Source organism: Canis lupus, chromosome 12 (assembly GCF_003254725.2).
Source record: "Canis lupus dingo isolate Sandy chromosome 12, ASM325472v2, whole genome shotgun sequence".
Lineage (NCBI taxonomy): Eukaryota > Metazoa > Chordata > Mammalia > Carnivora > Canidae > Canis > Canis lupus.
In genome coordinates, this window is record NC_064254.1 from 27,646,869 (window position 1) to 27,671,945 (window position 25,077).

The 25,077-nt window shown below is 37.2% G+C and overlaps 1 protein-coding gene across 1 annotated transcript in view; it reads right to left on the reverse strand.

The window, feature by feature from the left end:
- Positions 1 to 25,077, reverse strand: part of EYS (eyes shut homolog) — a 1,522,493-nt gene that overhangs the window by 273,788 nt on the left and 1,223,628 nt on the right. Inside the window, exon 29 of the mRNA XM_025419151.3 lies at positions 17,533 to 17,701. Within this exon, the coding sequence (XP_025274936.3) occupies positions 17,533 to 17,701 (169 nt within the window). The remainder of the gene's footprint in view (positions 1 to 17,532; positions 17,702 to 25,077) is intronic.

Below are 25,077 nucleotides of genomic sequence, written 5' to 3' on the forward strand. Positions count from 1 at the left end.
TAGATTATCTTTTAGTCATTTTTCAAGTCATGTTTTCATAATGGCTACTTCAACTAGCAACTTAAAAAATTTGCCAAGGGCTTTTTCTCAAGACAGCTATTTTGTATTGGTATGTATCAGACTTGCCTTATATATATTTTCCCTTTTATGTACAGCACGTTAAAAAGTTGTATATATATAGGGATAGAGAATTTTAAAAATTAAGGCATTTTTTACACCATTAGGACATTTTTCTGTCCATTTTTACTTTGAGTGCATAGGGGAGTAGAATAAAATGACTGAGTATGATCTGGGGGCATTGTCATGAGAGTGGTGTGCAAGATTTTATCTATTGTGACCTTTGTACTTTGAGTACAAATGTCAATCAACACGATGGAAAAGGCACATGTCTTAGTTTTATTAAAAAATAATTTTGAAAAAAATGTTGGTGTCATGGACATCTGATACTCAGGGATCTGATACTCAGGGATCTAGATAAACTTGAAATATCTTCATATTAGAGCTCACACTAATTTGAAAAGAAAAAAAAAGAAACCAGAGTGAAACTAAAGGTATCTCTGAACCACAGATAAATGTTTCTCTAACATCTCAATAAGAAATGTGAAGAAACCTAAGTTATCTCTCCCTCATGTCTCAGGCTCTCAAAAAGTGGAACACAAGCAACACTTGGGTTTCAAAGAATGGTTCAGAGAAAGGTAACAGGGGAAATTCTGAAAGAATCTGAAATAGAAAAAAAAAACAACAACCCAAAACTAGCTTACCCATTCATGTTCTCCTCACCTTTCTTTACCTTTGAGCTATTTTACAACTCTAAGTTGGTGAAAACTAATAATAATTCAAATTATTCTTATCTACAGCAACGCAAACTAATTGTGTCTGGTGAAATGTAACTGATTATTTCCCTGTAGGTAGACTTGCTTTCCATCTATTTGTAAATCTGCTTCAAAATTTCTTATTCTTATATACATATATCTCTGTTTCTTGACTTCTTTGAACTGATTGTAGTATCTTATCAGTTCCCTCATTAATTAATAGGTTAAAAAATTTTGGCTTGTGTTCATTTTACATATCTTTTTGAAAATTATCCTTTAACAAAGGAAAATAAGTTAATTTTAGTTTTTGCAGCTATGAGGTATATTAAGAGAAATTATATTATATATATTATATACATATATTACATTATAATAGCAATAAAACCAAAACTCCAAGGAGAAAAATTTGCCTAGAGTATAATGTAGAGGCGATTCCCCTGGTGTTAAACAACATAGCAGTCTTGGACTGGACAGAGATCCTCGCATTTATGGATGATCAGTTGGGAAGGAAGACAGGAAAGGATTCAAAATACAACAGAAAATAAGATAGGAATGGGGCATACAAAATCTAAGAAATAAAAACAGATTTTCCATAGAGTTCTTAATGCTATAGAACTTATTAAGAATATAAATTTAGTAAGAGAAACACAAAGTGAAATGTAATACAAAATAGTAAGATTAAATCAATATTGCAGAAGAAAAATTGGACAAAACAACATCATTAAAGATTTAATAACAAAGTACGAGTAGCAAAGGGCATAATGAACATGGTTGAAAATCACTCTTTTGAGATTCTCCTAAATGTTACTTTCTAGAGCCCACTCAACCCACCTAGGTTTTTATCACACTTCTGAGGACTTCAGCTGTACACCCTAAATTAGTCCAGTGCCTGACAGAGGGTGATGCAGCTTTACGTTTTCTGCCTCTCCTGAGATCCATTAGCAGTTTTTTGGGCTTCTATTCCTTAGTGTTTTCCCTTATTTTCTCCATGACTTCCTATTCAATTTCTTAGGCTGCTTTTCTCTGAATTTGAGAGCATAAGTAAGAATTTAGTATTACCTTTGACTCCTCTTTTTACTGAAGGGAAGAGGCTGGGGGCAATGAGAACACATTTAGAAACACAACACTCTGTACCAGCATCTTGTGTTTTCTCTCCTTGGATACATAAAAGGTTTTATCATAAAATGGCATAAAATTGTTTTTTCTGGAATTGTTGGCTTGTTCTCCACCTTCCCTTCCTTTTTGGGAGAGGGGTGGATGGTTCATTTTGTTATGCACTAAGGGACAGTCTGATATCCTCTTCCTTTCTCCATTTTTACTCAGAAGTTTCTATTACTTAATATTTCTAAAATACATTATGATTTCAGACTCATATTTTTGAGATAAGACTTAAAAATACAATATATGGAGTATAAGAGAGCTGAACATTTAGGTCAAGCTGTTGTGCCATATGTACAAGGTCTGTTTTTCAAAGCTTCAAAAAACTGAATTTTAAAGATTGATTATACACATTAAACAAGATATATGTAGTACAATGTAAGAATGAGTTATTTTTAAAGGAAGCTCAGCCACTAAAATCAAGGACAGGGATGAGCAATCTTATCCAAATACACCAACATCCCATTATGAATCAGAGCTACCCTGTGATACAGTACACAACAAGGCAGCTTTAATAAAGATAATGGGAATGAAAATAAACAATTAAGCATAGTTCTCCCTACAGTCTGCTATATAGTAAGTATAGTTTTAAACTTGTCATTTGGACTTATTCTATTAATAAGCAATTTCTTGCTTTATGTAAGAATACTTTTAAGGAAATTCAGAGTGTTTTGTTGGTCACATGTGATGGTAGTGGGGTGGTGGGGCAGGGGCAATGGAAGACCTGGGCTATTGATGTATTTGCATGATTCAATAGCAAATTATCCACTTCAGGAAATATAGGTCATATTTTTTTGATAGGCTGATTTCTTTTACTTTTGAATCAACTGATTTTGTATCACAAACCTATATTCTGCACTTAGAGAAGAGCTAGGAATAAACCACTCAAGGAGGAGTTGTCTGGTTTTCACAAATAGTACTGTTTTACGTTCCTATGTAGGGAAAAACCCACTTTTCTACTTTGTTTTTCTTTCCCATGTGTCTCCTTCACTCCTCACAAACACTTCACTTCTGGTTTTCAAATGTGTGGAGTTTTTTCCCCCACACCAAGCAATTCTCTGTGACACTACTTGGGTGTCCTACAATTTAATTCAGCTTAGACACTATCTACCCAGAGACAGTGTCAGACCCTATATGTTAAGATCCTCTGTCCCATAAGACTGCTGGCCCTCTCCCCAACACATGCTTCAGACGTCAGCTTCAGACACCAGTGCTTCTCACCACCTGGCTACAGATCAGAGGTCCAAAAGTATTTCTCCTTGGGTTTGATTAATTTGCTAAAGTTATTCACAGAACTCAGGGAAACACACTAACTAGTTTATTAAAGGATATTACAAAGAATACAGAAGAACAGCCAGATGAAGAGACACATAGGGTAAAGTCTGGGAGGTTCCAAGAGCAGAAGTTTCTGTCCCTGTGGAATTGGGGCACATCACCTTCTTGGTGAGATATATTGACCCATCTGGAAGCTCTCTGAGCCCTGTACCATTGGGATTTTGAGGAGGCTTCCTCCTATAAGCATCATTAATGTTAACTGCATTTCCAGCCCCTTTCCCCTCTCTGGAGGGGGGGGGGGGGCTTGGACTGAAAATTCTAAGCATCTAGTAGTAGCTTGGTCTTTCTGGTGACCAGCACCCACCAAAGAGTCATCCAGGAGCCCACCTAGAGTCCCCTTATTAGAACATAATATGTTCCTACTGTCTTTCTCACTTATGAATTTACTAGGGTTTCAGGAGCCTGATGTCAAGGGACAAGGTCAAAGACAAATATTAGAACAAGAGATGCTCCTATTCTTGTCACTTAAGAAATTACAAGGGTTTTAAGAGCTTTGTGCCAGTAACTGGGGGCAGAGACCAATACATATATTTTCTATTATCTCAAAGTACTAAAGACATCATATTTTCAAACACAAGTATAATAAAAAATGGAAAAATAGTGGCAATTAGTAAAATCAAATATAAAACTTTCAAAAATAGAACTACTAAGGAAAATTAGTAAGTCATGACTACTATTAGATGTATATTCTTACATTAAACTTTATAGGCCGAGTAATCCGTATACCACATTAAATTAATTCATCATTGCTCATTAAACCCAAAGACATCAAGCAAATGTGAATCTCTCTCTCTCTCTGTGATACATGACAAATGTGAAAAGTGTCTTTTCCCCCATAATATCCAATCTCTGTTGCCTTGGAACAGAACTTGAAAGCTGCAGATGTCAATATTAGGCCATTGAAGGGAAGTCATTCTGTTGTTTCACTGAAAAGACATTTGACAATCCATTAGCAGAAAAGCGTGACATACCCTTTTGAAAGAGTTCTTTATGCTTTTAGGCCATGTAGTAATTTTTTTCAATGACTTATTATGTCTTAAGTTTTTTGAATATTTATTCAAAAATATTTTGAAACTTTACAAAATGTAGAATTCCTGAATTGTATTTATACTAATGAAATCACTGATTGTATCACCTGATTTATGATTTATAAAAATGGTGCTTAGAATAATAAACAGTAATGATTACTTAAAAATTTAGATATCATGGTATTTTAGAGAGATAACCCTAATAATTTTGAGTCTAAAATTTATGAACTATATATAGCCTATATTTATATATATATTGTATAGTATATATGTATATATTGTATATATTTAGTCTTATAAGGAAAGAATAATAATGAAATAAGCCAGAGAGGGGGAAAGAATGATATCCTACTCGTTTTTATAATTTTGGTTTGCTTGGTTATTATGTTGGGTTGTAGATCTAAAAATTTTTTTTTTTAAGATTTTTATTTATTTATTTATTTATTTATTTATTTATTTATTTATTTATTTATTTAAGAGAGAGAGATAGCAAGAGAGAGCATGAGCAGGGGGCAGGGAGAAGGAGAAGAAGACTCTGTGCTGATCAGGGAGCCCGATGCACGGCTTGATCCCAGGCCCATGGGATCATGACCTGAGCCAAAGGCAGATGCTTAACTGACTGGGCCACCCAGGTGCCCTTAGATCTAAAAAATTCTAAGCATAGGTACTGTATCACTTCATTGAAATACTGAAGGTAGAATAATTATTGTACTACTTCCATTAAAAATTGGTATTTTTCTCTATTTGAACTATTGTAATGAATACTCCCAAACATCAATGACAATTTGATTTGAGATCATGTATAAATAAACATTCAGGAGAGATTCACTGGTCATCAGTTTGAATTCAAGTAAAGTGCAACATCATTCCTTATAGGGCTAAAAATGATGAATAAGATAATATGTTTATTAAGTCAGATACATAGATGGTCAAATTTGGAAATTCCTATAAAGTGACATGGATTCCTACCTTTTCTCATTAAAACAAAACAAAACACCACACCTTTATATGGTACTTCATATTTTTCTTTTTAAAAAAGAGTTATTTATTTGAGAGAGAGAGAGAGTGAGCACTGTGGGGACAGAGAGAGGGGCAGAGGGAGAGGGAGAGAGAATCTTAAGCAGACTCATGCTGAGTGTGGTTGAAGTGAGGGGGGCACGACCTTTGACCCTGAGATCATGACCTTAGCTGAAACCAAGAGTTAGATGCTTAACGAACTGCACCACCCTGGAACCCCAAGTACTTTGTATTTTTCAAAAACACTTTTATATACATTTTTCAAACCTTGTGAACTTGAAAATAAAAATTGCATCGGTATTATTTGTCGTCAAACCAAAATACAGAACAGTTAACTCAGCTAACTTGGGTTCGAGTCTATCTTTGGTTACTGACTGACATTTCCATCAGGACTGCCTATGGCACAGCGGTCGAATGATCTCCTCATCACTGGTGCCCCCTTCATGGCATGTAATAAAAACTAAACTCTGAGCTTGCACTGAGTTCTCTGTTGAGTTCTCTATTGAGCACACATGTTTTTTCTGCAGTTTAAGAAATCCCCTTTCCTGGCTCTCCTTAGAGGTCTGCATTTGTATACAGCAGCAGCAAACCTAGCAGCAATCTTAGTAGCAGTGGCTCAGGGTTTGAAGACATTTTAGAGCAACAGGGGCAACACAGGCAGTAGTAGCACGTAGTGAGTAGGTAGAACCTGGAGAACGTGGCTGGGGTGACCTAGTCGGTTAGTGAAAGAATGGCAGGCAGAGACGTTCTAGGAGAACTGATGCATTCAGGCAGCAGCCTGGCACACACAATTAATTATTAACACATGCTTATTACATGCTGCTGCAGAATGGCTCTGGGTCAGTTAGTTGTGCTTAACCAGGAAAGAAAATATAACTCATAACAAACGATTCTTAGAGGAAATGAATCCTATTCATTTCATTTGGATGAAATGGATAAAAATGAAAACCAAAAACTGCATCTACTGTTCATTCCACTACTATCTCATTCCTGATTCCAAGATTTTTTTTTTATAGTCTAAATATTCTTTTCCACAGTGGATAATTCTGTCAAATGGATGCAATATTAATGGCACCTATTAGACAAGAATATAGCATCCTGGGCATCTAATTCCCAAGACTCCTTACCAGGCAAGTTATAAGGGAGGAAGGGTTAAAACATTTTCTGAAAAAAATATTTAGTACTTACTTCATGTTGCCATGAACCAAACACAGTTTTCAGTACATTAAATATGACAACTCTCTCCATCCTTACAACACATTTTTCATACCTTTGTATTATTACTAATAATATGATTCCATTTTATAGATACTGAAGCACAGAGATGTTAAGTAACTTGCCCAGATGGCGGAGCCAGGTTGTCTAGCTCCATAGTAATTTTCTTAATAACTGAATTATACTGTTCTTGAGATGGGCATGGCAGGAATTTCAATCCCTGAATGGGCTCATTTGTTTGCTTTTGCTCCTTTCTGTCCACCAGAAGCAAGTTTGTTCCTCACTGGTCCATTTCCTGATGTAATTACCTCAGAAACAGAGTGTATCTCTCACTGATTTATTTCTTCATAAATTTCAATCACAGGAATAAGTTTAATTTGTCTTAACACAGCTGTTCTCTTTCAAGAGAAGTTTAATGAATCACATACATTTTAGGTCAAGGGTTGGCCAACTATGGCCCATGGGCCACATTCTGCCATTGCTTGTTTTTTTAAGTAAAGGTGTTTTTGCAACACAGCCACATTCATTCAGAGCCACATATGGTCTATGGCTGCTTTCATGCTAGAGTGGCAGAGTTGAACAGTTGTGACAGAGACTGTGTGGCCTGTAAAAATATTACTCCCTGTCCATTATAAAAATAATACTCCCTGTCCATTATGGAAAGAACTGCCAACCCCTCTTCTGTTCCTGGTTGTTAAAGTAAACTCAGGATAAAATTATCTTTGATTGAAGCTACATTTGAGTAAACCCTTGAAATACGCACCATTTTGTTTTTGCTTACTTACTAACAGAATAATTTCCTAAAATAAGGTTTCAATGTCTATTAATTTTTCATCATAAGCATCAAAGTTAGATAAGTCACCAACAGAACTTGGCGAACAATTCTAAAAAAGCTTACTCTATGCAAGGCACTGGCGAAGTACTGAGGAGGTGGGAGGAACAGAGATTTAAAACACAATTCCAGATTATGAGGTGTTCCCTATTTAGTGAAGAGGCATAAGCACAGATTTCTAACGTAATGAATCTCTTTACTCAGCCCTAGTTTTTAATTTATACTCCTATTATAAGACCTATCACAGTCAGCTATTCTCATAGAATTATGTACATATTATCTCTCCCCTAAATAGTGAGAAATGGGTATAGGTAATTTCTTATTCATCTTTGTATCTAGCTCACAGTGCCTAGAAGGGTGTGATGCATTGTCTAGGCACTCCGTTAAAATTTGTTGAATTTGACTTTCCTGAATTAAAAAAATAAGATATGATGAAAAGAAATCTTTGTGTATCCTATAAATGGCAATGTGTGAATTCATCCATCTATGCTTTCAACTCCACTCCCACCCATCTCCGTCTGGAGCAAGCTCCATTGGGAGCTATTAAGGAGGGACAAAGATATTCAAATACTTTTACAGTGCACATTGTAAAACTGATTAAAACTGAGCACACTTTCTTCTCCAGGAAAAGATGTTTAATATGTTGTCAGGAAATACTGTAGGATTTCATTGGCCTTGGTATAATAAGTATCTAATGAAGATATTGTGTATTCTACTGGGAATCATTTTATAGAGAAGGGCAGATGTTAAGATTCTTTAGGTTTTATTTGTTTTCTTCAGCAATATCTTCTTTTTTTTTTTTTTTTTTTTTATTTTTTTTTATTGGTGTTCAATTTACTAACATACAGAATAACACCCAGTGCCCGTCACCCATTCACTCCCACCCCCCGCCCTCCTCCCCTTCTACCACCCCTAGTTCGTTTCCCAGAGTTAGCAGTCTTTACGTTCTGTCTCCCTTTCTGATATTTCCCACACATTTCTTCTCCCTTCCCTTGTTTTCCCTTTCACTATTATTTATATTCCCCAAATGAATGAGAACATATAATGTTTGTCCTTCTCCGACTGACTTACTTCACTCAGCATAATACCCTCCAGTTCCATCCACGTTGAAGCAAATGGTGGGTATTTGTCATTTCTAATAGCTGAGTAATATTCCATTGTATACATAAACCACATCTTCTTTATCCATTCATCTTTCGTTGGACACCGAGGCTCCTTCCACAGTTTGGCTATCGTGGCCATTGCTGCTAGAAACATCGGGGTGCAGGTGTCCCGGCGTTTCATTGCATTTGTATCTTTGGGGTAAATCCCCAACAGTGCAATTGCTGGGTCGTAGGGCAGGTATATTTTTAACTGTTTGAGGAACCTCCACACAGTTTTCCAGAGTGGCTGCACCAATTCACATTCCCACCAACAGTGTAGGAGGGTTCCCTTTTCTCCGCATCCTCTCCAACATTTGTTGTTTCCTGCCTTGTTAATTTTCCCCATTCTCACTGGTGTGAGGTGGTATCTCATTGTAGTTTTGATTTGTATTTCCCTGATGGCAAGTGATGCAGAGCATTTTCTCATATGCATGTTGGCCATGTCTATGTCTTCCTCTGTGAGATTTCTGTTCATGTCTTTTGCCCATTTCATGATTGGATTGTTTGTTTCTTTGGTGTTGAGTTTAATAAGTTCTTTATAGATCTTGGAAACTAGCCCTTTATCTGATATGTCATTTGCAAATATCTTCTCCCATTCTGTAGGTTGTCTTTGAGTTTTGTTGACTGTATCCTTTGCTGTGCAAAAGCTTCTTATCTTGATGAAGTCCCAATAGTTCATTTTTGCTTTTGTTTCTTTTGCCTTTGTGGATGTATCTTGCAAGAAGTTACTATGGCCGAGTTCAAAAAGGGTGTTGCCTGTGTTCTTCTCTAGGATTTTGATGGAATCTTGTCTCACATTTAGATCTTTCATCCATTTTGAGTTTATCTTTGTGTATGGTGAAAGGGAGTGGTCTAGTTTCATTCTTCTGCATGTGGATGTCCAATTTTCCCAGCACCATTTATTGAAGAGACTGTCTTTCTTCCAATGGATAGTCTTTCCTCCTTTATCGAATATTAGTTGCCCATAAAGTTCAGGGTCCACTTCTGGATTCTCTATTCTGTTCCACTGATCTATGTGTCTGTTTTTGTGCCAGTACCACACTGTCTTGATGACCACAGCTTTGTAGTACAACCTGAAATCTGGCATTGTGATGCCCCCAGATATGGTTTTCTTTTTTAAAATTCCCCTGGCTATTCGGGGTCTTTTCTGATTCCACACAAATCTTAAAATAATTTGTTCTAACTCTCTGAAGAAAGTCCATGGTATTTTGATAGGGATTGCATTAAACGTGTATATTGCCCTGGGTAACATTGACATTTTCACAATATTAATTCTGCCAATCCATGAGCATGGAATATTTTTCCATCTCTTTGTGTCTTCCTCAATTTCTTTCAGAAGTGTTCTATAGTTTTGAGGGTATAGATCCTTTACATCTTTGGTGAGGTTTATTCCTAGGTATCTTATGCTTTTGGGTGCAATTGTAAATGGGATTGACTCCTTAATTTCTCTTTCTTCTGTCTCATTGTTAGTGTATAGAAATGCCACTGACTTCTGGGCATTGATTTTGTATCCTGCCACGCTACCGAATTGCTGTATGAGTTCTAGCAATCTTGGGGTGGAGACTTTTGGGTTTTCTATGTAGAGTATCATGTCATCGGCGAAGAGAGAGAGTTTGACTTCTTCTTTGCCAATTTGAATGCCTTTAATGTCTTTTTGTTGTCTGATTGCTGAGGCTAGGACTTCCAGTACTATGTTGAATAGCAGTGGTGAGAGTGGACATCCCTGTCTTGTTCCTGATCTTAGGGGAAAGGCTCCCAGTGCTTCCCCATTGAGAATGGTATTTGCTGTGGGCTTTTCATAGATGGCTTTTAAGATGTCGAGGAATGTTCCCTCTATCCCTACACTTTGAAGAGTTTTGATCAGGAATGGATGCTGTATTTTGTCAAATGCTTTCTCTGCATCCAATGAGAGGATCATATGGTTCTTGGTTTTTCTCTTGCTGATATGATGAATCACATTGATTGTTTTACGGGTGTTGAACCAGCCTTGTGTCCCAGGGATAAATCCTACTTGGTCATGGTGAATAATTTTCTTAATGTACTGTTGGATCCTATTGGCCAGTATCTTGTTGAGAATTTTTGCATCCATGTTCATCAGGGATATTGGTCTGTAATTCTCCTTTTTGGCGGGGTCTTTGTCTGGCTTTGGAATTAAGGTGATGCTGGCTTCATAGAACGAATTTGGAAGTACTCCATCTCTTTCTATCTTTCCAAACAGCTTTAGGAGAATAGGTATGATTTCTTCTTTAAACGTTTGATAAAATTCTCCTGGGAAGCCATCTGGCCCTGGACTCTTGTGTCTTGGGAGGTTTTTGATGACTGCTTCAATTTCCTCCCTGGTTATTGGCCTGTTCAGGTTTTCTATTTCTTCCTGTTCCAGTTTTGGTAGTTTGTGGCTTTCCAGGAATGCGTCCATTTCTTCTAGATTGCCTAATTTATTGGCGTAGAGCTGTTCATAATATGTTTTTAAAATCGTTTGTATTTCCTTGGTGTTGGTAGTGATCTCTCCTTTCTCATTCATGATTTTATTAATTTGAGTCTTCTCTCTCTTCTTTTTAATAAGGCTGGCTAATGGTTTATCTATCTTATTAATTCTTTCAAAGAACCAACTCCTGGTTCTGTTGATCTGTTCCACAGTTCTTCTGGTCTCGATTTCGTTGAGTTCTGCTCGAATCTTTATTATCTCCCTTCTTCTCTTGGGTGTAGGATCTATTTGCTGTTTTTTCTCTAGCTCCTTTATGTGTAAGGTTAGCTTTTGTATTTGAGTTCTTTCCAGTTTTTGAATGGATGCTTGTATTGCGATGTATTTCCCCCTTAGGACTGCTTTTGCTGCATCCCAAAGATTTTGAACGGTTGTATCTTCATTCTCATTAGTTTCCATGAATCTTTTTAATTCTTCCTTAATTTCCTGGTTGACCCTTTTATCTTTTAGCAGGATGGTCCTTAACCTCCATGTGTTTGAGGTCCTTCCAAACTTCTTGTTGTGATTTAGTTCTAATTTCAAGGCATTATGGTCCGAGAATATACAGGGGACAATCCCAATCTTTTGGTATCGGTTCAGACCCGATTTGTGACCCAATATGTGGTCTATTCTGGAGAAAGTTCCATGTGCGCTTGAGAAGAATGTGTATTCAGTTGAGTTTGGATGTAAAGTTCTGTAGATATCTGTGAAATCCATCTGGTCCAGTGTATCATTTAAAGCTCTCGTTTCTTTGGAGATGTTTTGCTTAGAAGACCTATCAAGTATAGAAAGAGCTAGATTGAAGTCACCAAGTATAAGTGTATTATTATCTAAGTATTTCTTCACTTTGGTTAATAATTGATTTATATATTTGGCAGCTCCCACATTCGGAGCATATATATTGAGGATTGTTAAGTCCTCTTGTTGAATAGATCCTTTAAGTATGATATAGTGTCCCTCTTCATCTCTCACTACAGTCTTTGGGGTAAATTTTAGTTTATCTGATATAAGGATGGCTACCCCTGCTTTCTTTTGAGGACCATTCGAATGGTAAATGGTTCTCCAACCTTTTATTTTCAGGCTGTAGGTGTCCTTCTGTCTAAAATGAGTCTCTTGTAGACAGCAAATAGATGGGTCCTGCTTTTTTATCCAGTCTGAAACCCTGCGCCTTTTGATGGGGTCATTAAGCCCGTTCACATTCAGAGTTACTATTGAGAGATATGAGTTTAGTGTCATCATGATATCTATTCAGTCTTTGTTTTTGTGGACTGTTCCACTGAACTTCTTCTTAAAGGGGAATTTTAAGAGGCCCCCTTAAAATTTCTTGCAGAGCTGGTTTGGAGGTCACATATTCTTTTAGTTGCTGCCTGTCTTGGAAGCTCTTTATCTCTCCTTCCATTTTGAATGAGAGCCTTGCTGGATAAAGTATTCTTGGTTGCATGTTCTTCTCCTTTAGGACCCTGAATATATCCTGCCAGCCCTTTCTGGCCTGCCAGGTCTCTGTGGAGAGATCTGCTGTTACCCTAATACTCCTCCCCATAAAAGTCAGGGATTTCTTGTCTCTTGCTGCTTTAAGGATCTTCTCCTTATCTTTGGAATTTGCAAGCTTCACAATTAAATGTCGAGGTGTTGAACGGTTTTTATTGATTTTAGGGGGGGATCTCTCTATTTCCTGGATCTGAATGCCTGTTTCCCTTCCCAGATTAGGAAAGTTTTCAGCTAGAATTTGTTCAAATACATATTCTGGCCCTCTGTCCCTTTCGGCGCCCTCGGGAACCCCAATTAAACGTAGGTTTTTCTTCCTCAGGCTGTCGTTTATTTCCCTTAATCTATCTTCATGGTCTTTTAATTGTTTGTCTCTTTTTTCCTCAGTTTCCCTCTTTGCTATCAACTTGTCTTCTAGGTCATTCACTCGTTCTTCCACCTCGTTAACCCTCGTCGTTAGGACTTCTAGTTTGGATTGCATCTCATTCAATTGATTTTTAATTTCTGCCTGATTAGCTCTAAATTCTGCAGTCATGAAGTCTCTTGAGTCCTTTATACTTTTTTCTAGAGCCACCAGTAGCTGTATAATAGTGCTTCTGAATTGGCTTTCTGACATTGAATTGTAATCCAGATTTTGTAACTCTGTGGGAGAGAGGACTGTTTCGGATTCTTTCTTTTGAGGTGAGGTTTTCCTTCTAGTCATTTTGCTCAGTGCAGAGTGGCCAAAAGCAAGTTGTATTGGGAAAAAGAGAAAAAGAGAGGAGAGAAAGAAGGAAAGAAAAGAGAAAGAGAAAAAAAAAGGGAAGAAAAAGAAAAAAAACAAAAAAAAAAAAAGAAGAAAAAGAGAAAGAAAAAGAAAGGAGAAAAAAAGGGGGGTGGGGGAAGGAAACAAATCAAAAAGCAAAACAAAACAAAAACAAAACAAAACAACAAAAAAGAACCACCGGGGAGTATCTTCTGATTCTGTGTACTTTAAGTCCCTTGGCTTCTCCTGGAAGTTGTCCGTGTAGCTGGTGTTCTGGGGGAGGGGCCTGTTGTGCTGATTTTCAGGTGTTATCAGTTGGGGGAGCTGCTCTGCCCCCTCCTGGTGCAGGGCTCGGTGGGGGTTGTTTACCCCGTGAGGCCGCAGGAGGAACAGCCCCAGTGGCGGGGCAGCTCTGGAAACCTGGATTCAGCTCCGGCAGGAACTCCGTCTGCAGGGCCTGGAGGCTCCGGGGCGGGGCCGCTGATGTGCTCAGCTGGGGCAGGAGCGTCCTCGCTGTCCTGGGCCCTCCCGGCCTCTGCCTGTCCCGGGGGAGGCGGGATCCTGGGCTGTGTCCCGGCGCCCTGTGCTCCGGAGCCTGCGCTGGTGGATTCGCGCTCCCGCCCCGCAGCCCCCTCCGCGGAGCCGCCGCCGGAGCCCCTCCGAGCTGCTCCTGGAACCGCGCAGCCCCCTCCGCACGGAGCCTCTTCCTCTGCCCGAGCCCCTCCGAGCTGCTCCCGGGGCCGCGCAGCCCCCTCCGCGGAGCCGCCGCCCGAGCCCCTTCAGCTGCTCCGGGTCCCGCCGGGTCCCGCCGTGCGCGCTGCAGCCCTTAGGGAGCTCCTGTTTTCTTCAGCAATATCTTCTTTTAGTCCTCTCTAAATGTACAAAGAAGGAGGCCCCAAAGACCCTACTTGTTCTGGCCATTTCTACCTGGAATAAAACCTAAGACTAGTCCTTCTTTTGCTTTCTTTCTTAAATACAAATATTATGTAATATGAAGATTACTTCTGAATCTTGTTCTCTCACTGGAGTTGCTCATGCAATTTGCCTCCTGCAACTTGGTCAGATGTCTGCTCCTAATTCTCAAAGATCACATACTTCCAAAGGGCATGCTTATTTCTTTTCAAAGAAGTAGCACAGAATGGATTCAACTGCATAGTAATATATCCCATGACGAAACCCCCTGATTGATAACGCTTGCCGAATAGAGCTCATTTTCTGAAAGTGCACCTAAAGAGTTTTGTGTGGTCTCATCCCTTCTCCCGTGACCTATTAGTAGCTCCTTTGACGGGGTTCCAGAATTCTGAATTGGTTCAGTGGCAGATTCAAAAAGCTTTCTTTTCATCTTGACTGCTGTTCTCAGAGCTGTCTCTCTCCCACAGAGAGTTCTTTTTTAAACCATCCTTTCTAAGGATTTTTACTGTAACCCCATAAGGATTCCAGTTTTATCTTCCTTTTGTTCCTTTTCAACATCAATTAGTTGGTGAGGCAAACTGAGAAAAAGATAAATCTACAGTTTTGAACTAGGAATATAATTCAAAGCTGACACTGGCTTACCAACCTGATATTCCTCTATCCTTTTCCCTTTAAAATTGGGTGATGTAAAACGCAAGTGTTCAATACGTGTTTGTAGCATGGAATTGAGTTTTTCCTGAGATGTCCGGAAATGAAAATGACAAAACTAAAAAAAACAAACAACCAAGGAAAACAAGACAAAAATCAACCTCTAGTCTCTAAAATGAAACATCTGTTATAATTTTCTTACTATTCTTAATTGCTCCTACATGTAATATACTGATTTCAAAAGAAAGAATATCAGCCCTTAAGTCAAGTTAAGGGACATCTTTTAAACCATGGATGTTTAACTAAATCACAAAAATCTTTGCGTTCATTTGTGTGAGGCTTTTATGAGGTTGATAAATTCGAAGAGGACTGAGAGCAACAACTCCATGAAACATTCTGCTGAGGTATTCCCAACAGTGTAGGATTAAATTACCACTTTACAAATGAACAAAAAGAATGCTTTACAAACAAAAATATTTTCCCCATTTATAGGCTATGAAACTCTTGTGAGTAAACAGCTTCCATGTGTCCAATGCAGGGACAACAATTATGTAAGACACAGAAAGAAACTGATAATCATTACAATGGCACCATTTTTTTTTGATTGTTTTATTTTACTAATAATTTCTAGCTTGATTTTTTCTTTTTTGGTAGATCATTGAATACAAAAGGCAAAAATAATTCTATGGCACTAACATCAGTTTGGGTTTATTGGTTTAAATTAAAGTACCAACGTGGACAGGGTATATATAATATATATATATTTGTATATATATACACACACACACACACGTATTATTGTATTTATTTATTTATTTATTTATTTATTTATTTATTTATTTATTTATTTATTTTATGGCATGTATTTTTATGGCTTTCAAAAAGAGCACATTGAGTGAAAGTATAGATATGAGCCAGAAGCACGAGCCCAGAGGAGAAGAATTCCCAGAGGTTGGCTGCTTCTTTGGCTGTTTTTAGTAGGTAAAAACATACTTTCTACAAAGAAACAACTTTTATTCTTATATAACTTTAAAAACTGCAAAGCCAGAGAATCACTTTGCTTTGGGACTTTAAATTATTATGTTTGTGTCTTTTGTTCTGTGTTGTGTTGTTTCCTTTCCCCTGCAATGTACTATTACTTCCAAATTTCATAGTTGTCCACCGCAACTTAGGTTTTGTATGTAAAACAAATTTTTCTTTTCTTCTCTCTCTCTTTAAATATAAATACACCAGACATTCTAAAGTCATTAGTTATTCATTTTTTTAAAGATTTATTTATTTATTCATGAAAGACATCCAGGGAGTGGCAGAGAGAGAAGCAGACTCCTCACAAGGAGCCTGATGTGAGACTCGATCCGGGATCCCAAGATCACGCCCTGAGCCAAAGGCAGATGCTCAACAGCTAAGCTACCCAGGTGTCCCTAAAGCCACCATTTTTTTTTTTTTAAAGATTTTATTTATTTATGAGAGACACACACAGAGAGAGGCAGAGACACAGGCAGAGGGAGAAGCAGGCTCCACAAAGGGGGCCCGACCTGGGACTCGATCCTGGGTCTCCAGGATCATACCCGGGCTGAAGGCGGCGCTAAATCGCTGAGCCACCCGGGCTGCCCTGAAGCCATCCTTTAAACATGGTTGCTTACACTTCTGGGACATAAATAATGCTGGTCTAGTTCTGACATTAGTTTCTTTCTAAAATAAAACAAATTTTCATGTTTTCCAAAAATCCTTTTTTTTTTTTTTTATAAGATTTTACTTATTTATTCATGAGAGACAGAGAGAGAGAGAGGGAGAAGCAGGGTCCCTGCAAGAAGGCTGATGCAGGGACTTTACCCTAGGACCTTGGATCATGAACTGAGCCAAAGGCAGGCAGACACTCAACCACTGAGTCATCCAGGCATACCAAAAATGCTTCTTTAAAACATTTTACTCATAGCCAAATAATATGAAGGTTTAAATATTTTTACAAAGTATGGAATGATTTTTTTGCAAAATATTTCAAAGTAGAGGAGAAAATAATTTTCGAAATAATGAGTTGCCCTAGAGTGGATAATCTATTCAAATACTGAAGACATTATACCTCCAATATAAGGAATTGTTAAAACTATTGAACATTCATTTCAAAAGAAATAAAACAATTGTCAGATTTGGAATACAGCATGTAATCTACTTTAGTGATGTTTAGCCATACAAGAAAGAAATCTGTAAATTCTGGTATAGGAATCCTTGTGAGCACACTGCATAATGTAGAGAGCCCTAAATATAGAGGCATTTCCTTAAACAGATACTGTTAATACTACTTTTTTCAAGCCAGTTAGGATAATGTTAAAAGAGTGATAGGAATTTTCCCAATTATCAAATGAATTCCAGCTTTCGAATGCCTTCTTCCAAGTTACCAAATACTGAATTCAATCATATTTAGTGATGTATATTACAAAAATATGCTCTGAAACATTTGCAGCATTTATGTTTTACTGTTATAGCCATATGCCATCAAATTCATATGCTTGCTATATTCTTCCTTGCTGGTTCAGAACCTGTTTGTAAGTCATGTTCCATTGAATGACTCATAAATTAAAGAAACTTCTAAAGAAAACTAGAAAGAACTAAGATTTCCTTTTGATAATGCTTCATGCACTAAGCTAGAAAAGTTTTTCCACAATATTTAAATGAATAATTCATTGCTTCAATAGGTTAACATTTGAGAAAAACATGACATACAGGAAGTTAAACATTTAATACTTACTGTAGAGAATAGTTCCATTCAAAGTGTTTGTTTTTATAGTCAAGTAGATGGTAACAGTTCTGTTATGTTCCTTCTCCAGGACAAATTTGAACTCATCCAGTGTTGTAAAAAAAGGCAGTTCTAGATAGGAATTCCCATTGAAAGATGGAAAAAATAAACCTGCATCTAAAAAGAAAAAAAAAAAAAAGTCATGTAAATGTGCTCTGATGGCATTCTATTGCTAATGAAGTAGGTAGGAATACAGCATTTATAGTTAGCATTCATTTCAAAAGGTGACACTGATATTATATACTGGCTAGTAGAGGAGGGTAGGTGAAGGAAGATTTAAGGATTGATAAATTTCTTAGACTGGATACTAGTTTAATAAGTATAATATATCAGTATAATAAATTTGTGAAGTCATTGTCTCAAATAATCAACCACCAGTTCAGAGGAAGACTTGAAGCAAGAATTTTAACTTGTTGTACATGGATGGAAAACAGAAAATTTGTGTCCCTGTGTATGTGAAATAATAGTTTTCATCAGATTCTTAAAGTCTTCTGATATGAAAGGCTGTACATCAAATTATATGCTTAAAATCAATGAATTTTATTTGATGTAATTATACCTCAATAAAAAAACAAAAAAATCTGTGACACAAAAAGATTAGAAAATTGTCACGTAGCAAGGTTTTAAATTAATATTTGTTAATATTTAATGCTTTCCAATAATACTTATTTTGTAAGTGGTATTACTATAATACGCAAAGCTAACTTTTTAGCGTCATCCTTTTAGAATTATTAATCCTTTAAATGATTAATCTCGAAATATAGAGGCACATAAAACTTGAAAAGTATTTATTTTATGGTCATATACTTATATTTAGGGCTGTAGACTTGGTACATTGAATAAGGGTAACATGGAATGTGGAAATACAAGTTTTTTTCTGTCTCACAAAGGGGAAAATATTTTCTGCCTCTGGATCAAAACCTGGCAGTTCCTAGGAATCTTACCTTCTTTCCAAGTTATCATTATAGTGATTCAGAAACTAGTATCCAGTCTAAGAAATTTATCAACCCTTAAATCTTCCTTCACCTACCCTCCTCTACTAGCCAAGACCTGTAGAGCGCCTGATACCTACTATCTGCCTTCAGGGTCAGGAGGAAGCAGTCTTCTGTTCTTTCTCTTGTCTTACCACCTTCCATTCATGCTAGCTGCTGTTTCTGACCCTTTCCACATCTGACTTTAAATGTGGAGGTGGCAAGGCGGAGTGGAAAGAAGTACATAGTAAAGGAGAGCTATAAGAACTGGCAACTGATGTACGCAGGCTCAGGCTCTCACTCTCTAGGAATAGCAGATGTTTAAAACTGTTTCTCTTGTGATGGAAATGTCAGATAAAATACAACGCGCTCAGTTCAATTTCAATTTCAGATCAACAATAAACAATTTTTTAGTATGAAGTACAAGCATGTACTAAACATCTCACAAAATACACTAGAAGAATTGTTATTTGAAATTCAAATTTAACTGAGTGCCTTATATTTTTAGTTCTTAAATCTGGCAACCCCATGACTCATGAGCATTTGTGCATTCTTTGGAAATCCTTTGCCAACTACGATTCCTAGGAGTTGTGCTATTGCCTGCCTTTGGCTTGTCACTTCTAACTTGGCCCCACATTGATTTTTCATTTTAGCACAGACTCCTGCTGTTGACAACCAGTTGCCTGTGTCAAAGTAAAAGTTGCACTGGACAAAGTTAAACAGACAAAGACTTTACTCAAAGCTATTGCGATAAAGGAGAGGTCAGAATTCAGTCTTTGCTTGACAAAACAAAGAATATAACGAAAGGTGAAAAGAGAGTTTTTAAGAGCTGAGGTGAGGGATCATAAACTACCTGTGTTTGCTAATTGGTCTGACCCCCTAAAAAACATAAACTTTTTCCTATCTTCATCACAGAGGGTCATTTACAACTTGGACCAAAGGCACCCATTGAAGTCAGGCTCCTACCTTCCCACAAAACTGGGAGATAGGGCCACTATCTTTTTCATGCTTACGTGTCAAAGACATGGTTCTAGGTCCTGAAGAAAGACATTCCTGGGTTGTAAAACTAAGATTTATATCTCAAAAGGGGCAAAGAAGGAATTTACAATAGAAAATTTTCCAAAATAAATGCTCTAAGACAAGTGAAGTCTGGGACCTAGAGTGAGGAAGACAACTGTCTAAAGTTTAGTTAAGGGGCTCTTGGGTGGCTTAGTCATTTAAGCAACTGCCTTTGGCTCAGGTCATGATCCCAGGGTACTAGAAATTATCCATAATCTCTCTCTCTCTCTCTCTCTCTCTCTCTCACTCTCGCTCTCTTTCTTTCAAATAAATAAAATCTTAAAAAAAAAGTTTAGTCAAATTGAGGGGAGTATTAAGGCTGTCTCAGTCACCTGACTAGAAAAACCACTTGGGTAGAACATAAAAATGGCCCTAGACCAAATTTCTTTTCTGAGGGGAGTCTATATCTGGTCCCTGGGAAACATTCCAGCATTCCCTGCCCTACTGTCTGTGAGGGTAGAGTTCATTTTCAGGATTTTGGAAATCTTGAAATCCCTTGTCTCTACACACACACATCCACAGAGACTGCTTTGGCTTTCTTTCTTAGGTATAAAGGTATGACTATGTTGGTCCATCGTCTTCCTTTCCAAGTGATCTACTTTTAGCAACTCTCAAACACTGCCAGGTGTGATAGGTGGGAGAAGGTGAGGGATGAGGCCAACAAGACAGCTTTCTACAAAAACATTTCCTCAAAATCCTGTCTTTAAAATCCTCTTTCTTCTTTAAATGCTGTCTTTTTATATCAAGAATTTTTCCTAGTTAAATCTTTTTTTTTTAGATATGGCATCTCATTTTTTTGATAGCATTATATCTTGGTGTGTGAAAGGGTTTATTTTTATCATCCTGTTTATGTCCATAACTTTGTATTGTCAGATATAAATATAATTTATGTATTAGGAAACTACTTGATTTAAGTTATATGGTAACTTAAATATTTAATATCACATATTTTTACCATTCCTTGGCTTTCTACACACAGTCTTTAATTTCTTGAAATTAATCTTCCTGGCTCTGTATTTTACTGGATATGTTTTTTTCACAGATCTGTTTTTAGGCCTACTTAGCAAATCCTGCATTAGTTCTCATATGCCTAGAAAACTCTGAATACTTACTACTTCCTTTATTAAAACATTCTCCTTGTCTCTCATGACACTATGCTGCACTTTGACCATCTCCTCACCTGACCAAGAGCTTCTTTGCAGACTGTTCTTTCAACCATTCCATAATGCATTTAGCTTCCAACACTCCATCCTGGATCAACCAGTTCATCTATGTTTTATCTACACCTGCTCCTCCTCCGTTTTCTTATTCATAGCACTTACTCTCCCAGGCTTAGAAATTCAGCATCATTAACTACTCATCTCTTCTCACACTAGTTGCTGCCTCCTGTCACCTCTTTCCTAGATCAAATCTTGCAACTTTCCTTCTGCTATCACTGACTTTATTTAAGCTCTCATTACATTTCAACTCAATAGCTTCTTTCTAACTGGCCTCCCTGCCTATAGTGTCTGTTAGCTGTCACTGCTGTCACATAAACTTTACTCAGGTATAATCATCTAAAAGTTGTGGTCAAAATCCTTTCCTAACTACAGAATGATTCATCTACCCATGGAGTAAACCAAGTCCTCCATGGTCTTGTTTCTCAGTGGCTCCACACACACAGACCTACTGGTAAGGTTGAACCATGCTTTCTTCTGTGGTTCTGCTTATGTTCCATTCCCACAAACCCTAGCTATATAAATCTTCCTTTATCTCAAGGCTTACTTTGAATAGTACTTCAAATTTGAACTCCCTATCATACTGTATCTCTAAATGTTTTAGTGCATCCATTATTTTTTACTGCCAGTAAGGGTTGTCATAAATCTTGGGTAGAATTGGTAAAATACTAAATCTGTTATTTTGGATGAGGCATGTAAATTAACTTTAATTAGCAGAAACAGAATATTCTAAATAAATGAATTCTAAGAAGACTTTGGGGGAAGAGCTTGCTTGCGATGAAGAAAGCTCATAACAAAGTTTGAGTTCCGCCAGATGTAATATGATGTTTATCAGATAATGAACTGCACATACACTGCTTTTTAATATATATAAAAATATAAATGCATATATAATAAGGAGAAAATATATATGCCAATCAAGTTTTTAATATATATTATAAGGAGGAAAAATATATCCCAATCAAGTTAAAATGCAATGTAGCTAGTTCGCACTAGAGGAAGTTTGAGAAATGTAGATGCAGCTAGTGTAGAGAAAAATGATAAAGATTACAAAGAGACAGACTTGGATTTTAAGTTAATAGAATCTTTAGTGTATAACTTGGCAACTGCTTGGATAGTGCATGTCTGTTAGCTTAACCATAATATGGTTTTAGACACTGTTTCTTTATATTACTTTTACCTGTCCTACTGGAAGTCACTGATGTGGTTCATTAATTCAACAAATATTTATTGAGTGATTACTACATGCCAGGCATCAGTCAAGGAATATTGTAGTGAGCAAAATAGATGAAGACCTCACCCTCACGAAGCTTAGAATCTAGCTTCATGGAAGAAAAACCTCATGCTAGAATCCGTAAAGTTTATTCTTCTTATATGGTAAATTTTTGGAGGGATCCCTTTCCCAACATTTGCTGTCACTGAGGAGCACTGAGCCTCATGTGAAATGTTAAGATTAAATAAGAGGGAGGGTCTAAAAAAACCTACATCATCTACCCTTTCATACTGTTCATTCTCTGATGGAAGGATCTGTGTTTGATTTATCTTTGTATCCCCCTGTGGCATGATCAGTTTTGCACAGTATAGGCAGATACATTCTTAGACAAATACAGATATAGATAAATATAAATAAAAGACAAATATAGATAAAATGATTGTCTGTGGTAGTGTAGGAAAAAAAAGAAACAAAAAATTCTCATAATTAAAATGGGATAGAAAAGACTATAGAGATGGGGCTTTAGCACTTTTTTTGTGGTTAGTCTTTTCACATTTTTGATAAATCCACAAAAAATTTTTCTGGAAGAAAATAGTATTTACATAAGGGTTCACATATGAATTAAACTACTGGGATCCATAATCAGGTTTTCTTATTCTGAGAAGTAGTGAACTCATCACCACCAACAAAAAAATATATAATTCAATTTGCTAAAAAAAAAAAATGACTTCCATATTACTTTGCTGGAGCATATCTATTGTATAATTCAGGGCACACCTGCCTATTTCCCAGCTCATACACTCTTTGAATCTTTTTTTCAGAGCTGACAGATTTTACGAAAGTTATGACAGGAAACAACAATTACCAACAATAAACAGTTGCTATCGAATTGCTTTCTAACCATATTAATTTTCATTATCATCATGTTTAGTGGCTATGTTTGAAAACAGAACTGCCCTGAATGTGGAAAACAAGACTAATTGGGGTTAGGTAGAGTGTTTTCCCGCTGCTTCCAAAGCCTCTTCAGGCAATGCTATTTGAACATACTCCAAATTTATTTTTCTTCCAATTATAAATGAAAAAAAAAACAGGGTCTTTATACAACAATATGTATTAAACATCTTACAAAATATGCCAGGCAATGGTTAATTGGTGACTTCTGATTACAACACAGACATCTGTAATGTTTAACTGTCTTAAAAGATCATATAGGGTGATCTATGCAATTATCTTAACATTTTTATGGTTAACAAAATTTAAAATCAGTTCTGACTCATGGGAAAACCAATAAATTAACTAAGAAGGAGGATCTTTTAAATCCCCTAAGTTATGTTATATTAAACAAATTAACTCAAATTGTCAAAGGGAGGTATGAGAACCTAGAGTACAGAGTTGGAAATAAATATCTTAAGTTAAAACTGTGCATGAATTTAGTATTTTTTACCAAACATATTTCTATAGTATGAATCAGGACCACAGTCAATTAATAACAACAACACATTGAAATTTTATTCAGGAGAGCGCCATGGAGTTCTTTATGATAAAGAAAACACAGAAGAGATTAATATCTTTATCCTGAACACAATGCATCTGAGCAGTATCAATGTTATTCATTCTGAATAGAAATGGAACACCTTTGTCTACAGTATGAGTTATAATCCCCTTAACCTTGAATAAAAGTCTTCTATGATCTAAACACAGAAACTGACATACTAACATACGAGTAATGCTACAAATGCGATGGGTCACAAATTATCCATATACAACTTTATTGTAATTCCTGGTACTAAAAGGAACATAATACTGTTTGTTATTCTTCTTTTATAATGGAAATAGACTTGATTTACTCAACAGAAATTTGAAAAATATTATTTGAGTGTTTTTGTCGAGTCTTTTATTATGTTCCCCAGAAAGAGCTTCATATAAATCCTATCACTAAGTTTATAAAGTGAAGGTAATACTGATACAATGCAATTATTAATATTTTGTTTTAAAATTATAATTACCTCTTTTATGGTTCTTATTTTATTAAATTCTGTGATTAAACAGAATATTATTGGTTAATAAGTCCAGATATTATCTTCCTAAAGGATTCATTAGGAGAGGAGTTATGATGGCAGAGGAATAGTGGACCCTAATTTTGTCTGGTCCCTGGGATAGCTAGATAGTTATCAAATCATTCTGAACACCTGTAAAATCAATTTGAGATTTATGAAAAGAAATGCTGCAATTCTACAGAGAGAAAAGTGGTCACTTTTTGGAAAGCAGGAGGTATGCAGACTTGAATCTGGGGAGATACATATGAGGATACAGTGGAGGGGAGGTAGCTTCCTTTTGAGGTTACTGCAAAGTATTATAAACAGTGGAGCACAAAATCAGAACTTTTAGGAGTCTGTTACGGTGGGGTACATCCCTGGCATAAAGGTGCTTGGTGGGGAGGCAGAGTGGAATCCCAGGTGGGACAGTGTGGTCTCAGGATCACAAGAATAGAGGTGCCTGAGTGAGGCAGAATTCCCAGGCACAGCAGGACGGAGAAGCCACCTGAAGCAGTGAGTCTAGGCGCCGGCTTTCTGCTGGGTATTGTCATAAATTGTGAACTGCTGCACTGTCTGGCGACCCCTCTCCTGGCAGGGGTCCAGCAAAAGGCAGAAGTGTGGGGAGACCCCCCCTCCCTTCCCCAGGAGGAACAGCCCAGGTACACACTGTAGGAGTCAGTAAAATTTGGAGTTTTGAAACTGGTCACAGATGCCTCAGATGAAAATGCTCGTCCCAGGCTGGGTGAACACAGAGCTCCCATAGAAACCGGGGAGGCAAGGGTGATGGACTGCTTTTCTATGAGGGTTCACTGAAGAGTAAGGGGCGTGCACTTTCAGCTCTGGGGCTAGAGAAAGGGGTGCTGCCATTTCCATCCTGCCTATCGCTGCTGAAAGTCTTCAGGGAACAAAACAGCACCGTGTAGTAGCATCCAGAGCCACTTACACTGAGCTCGTGCCCATAGCAAAGGGAAGGGCATTTCCACAAGGGCAAGTGCAC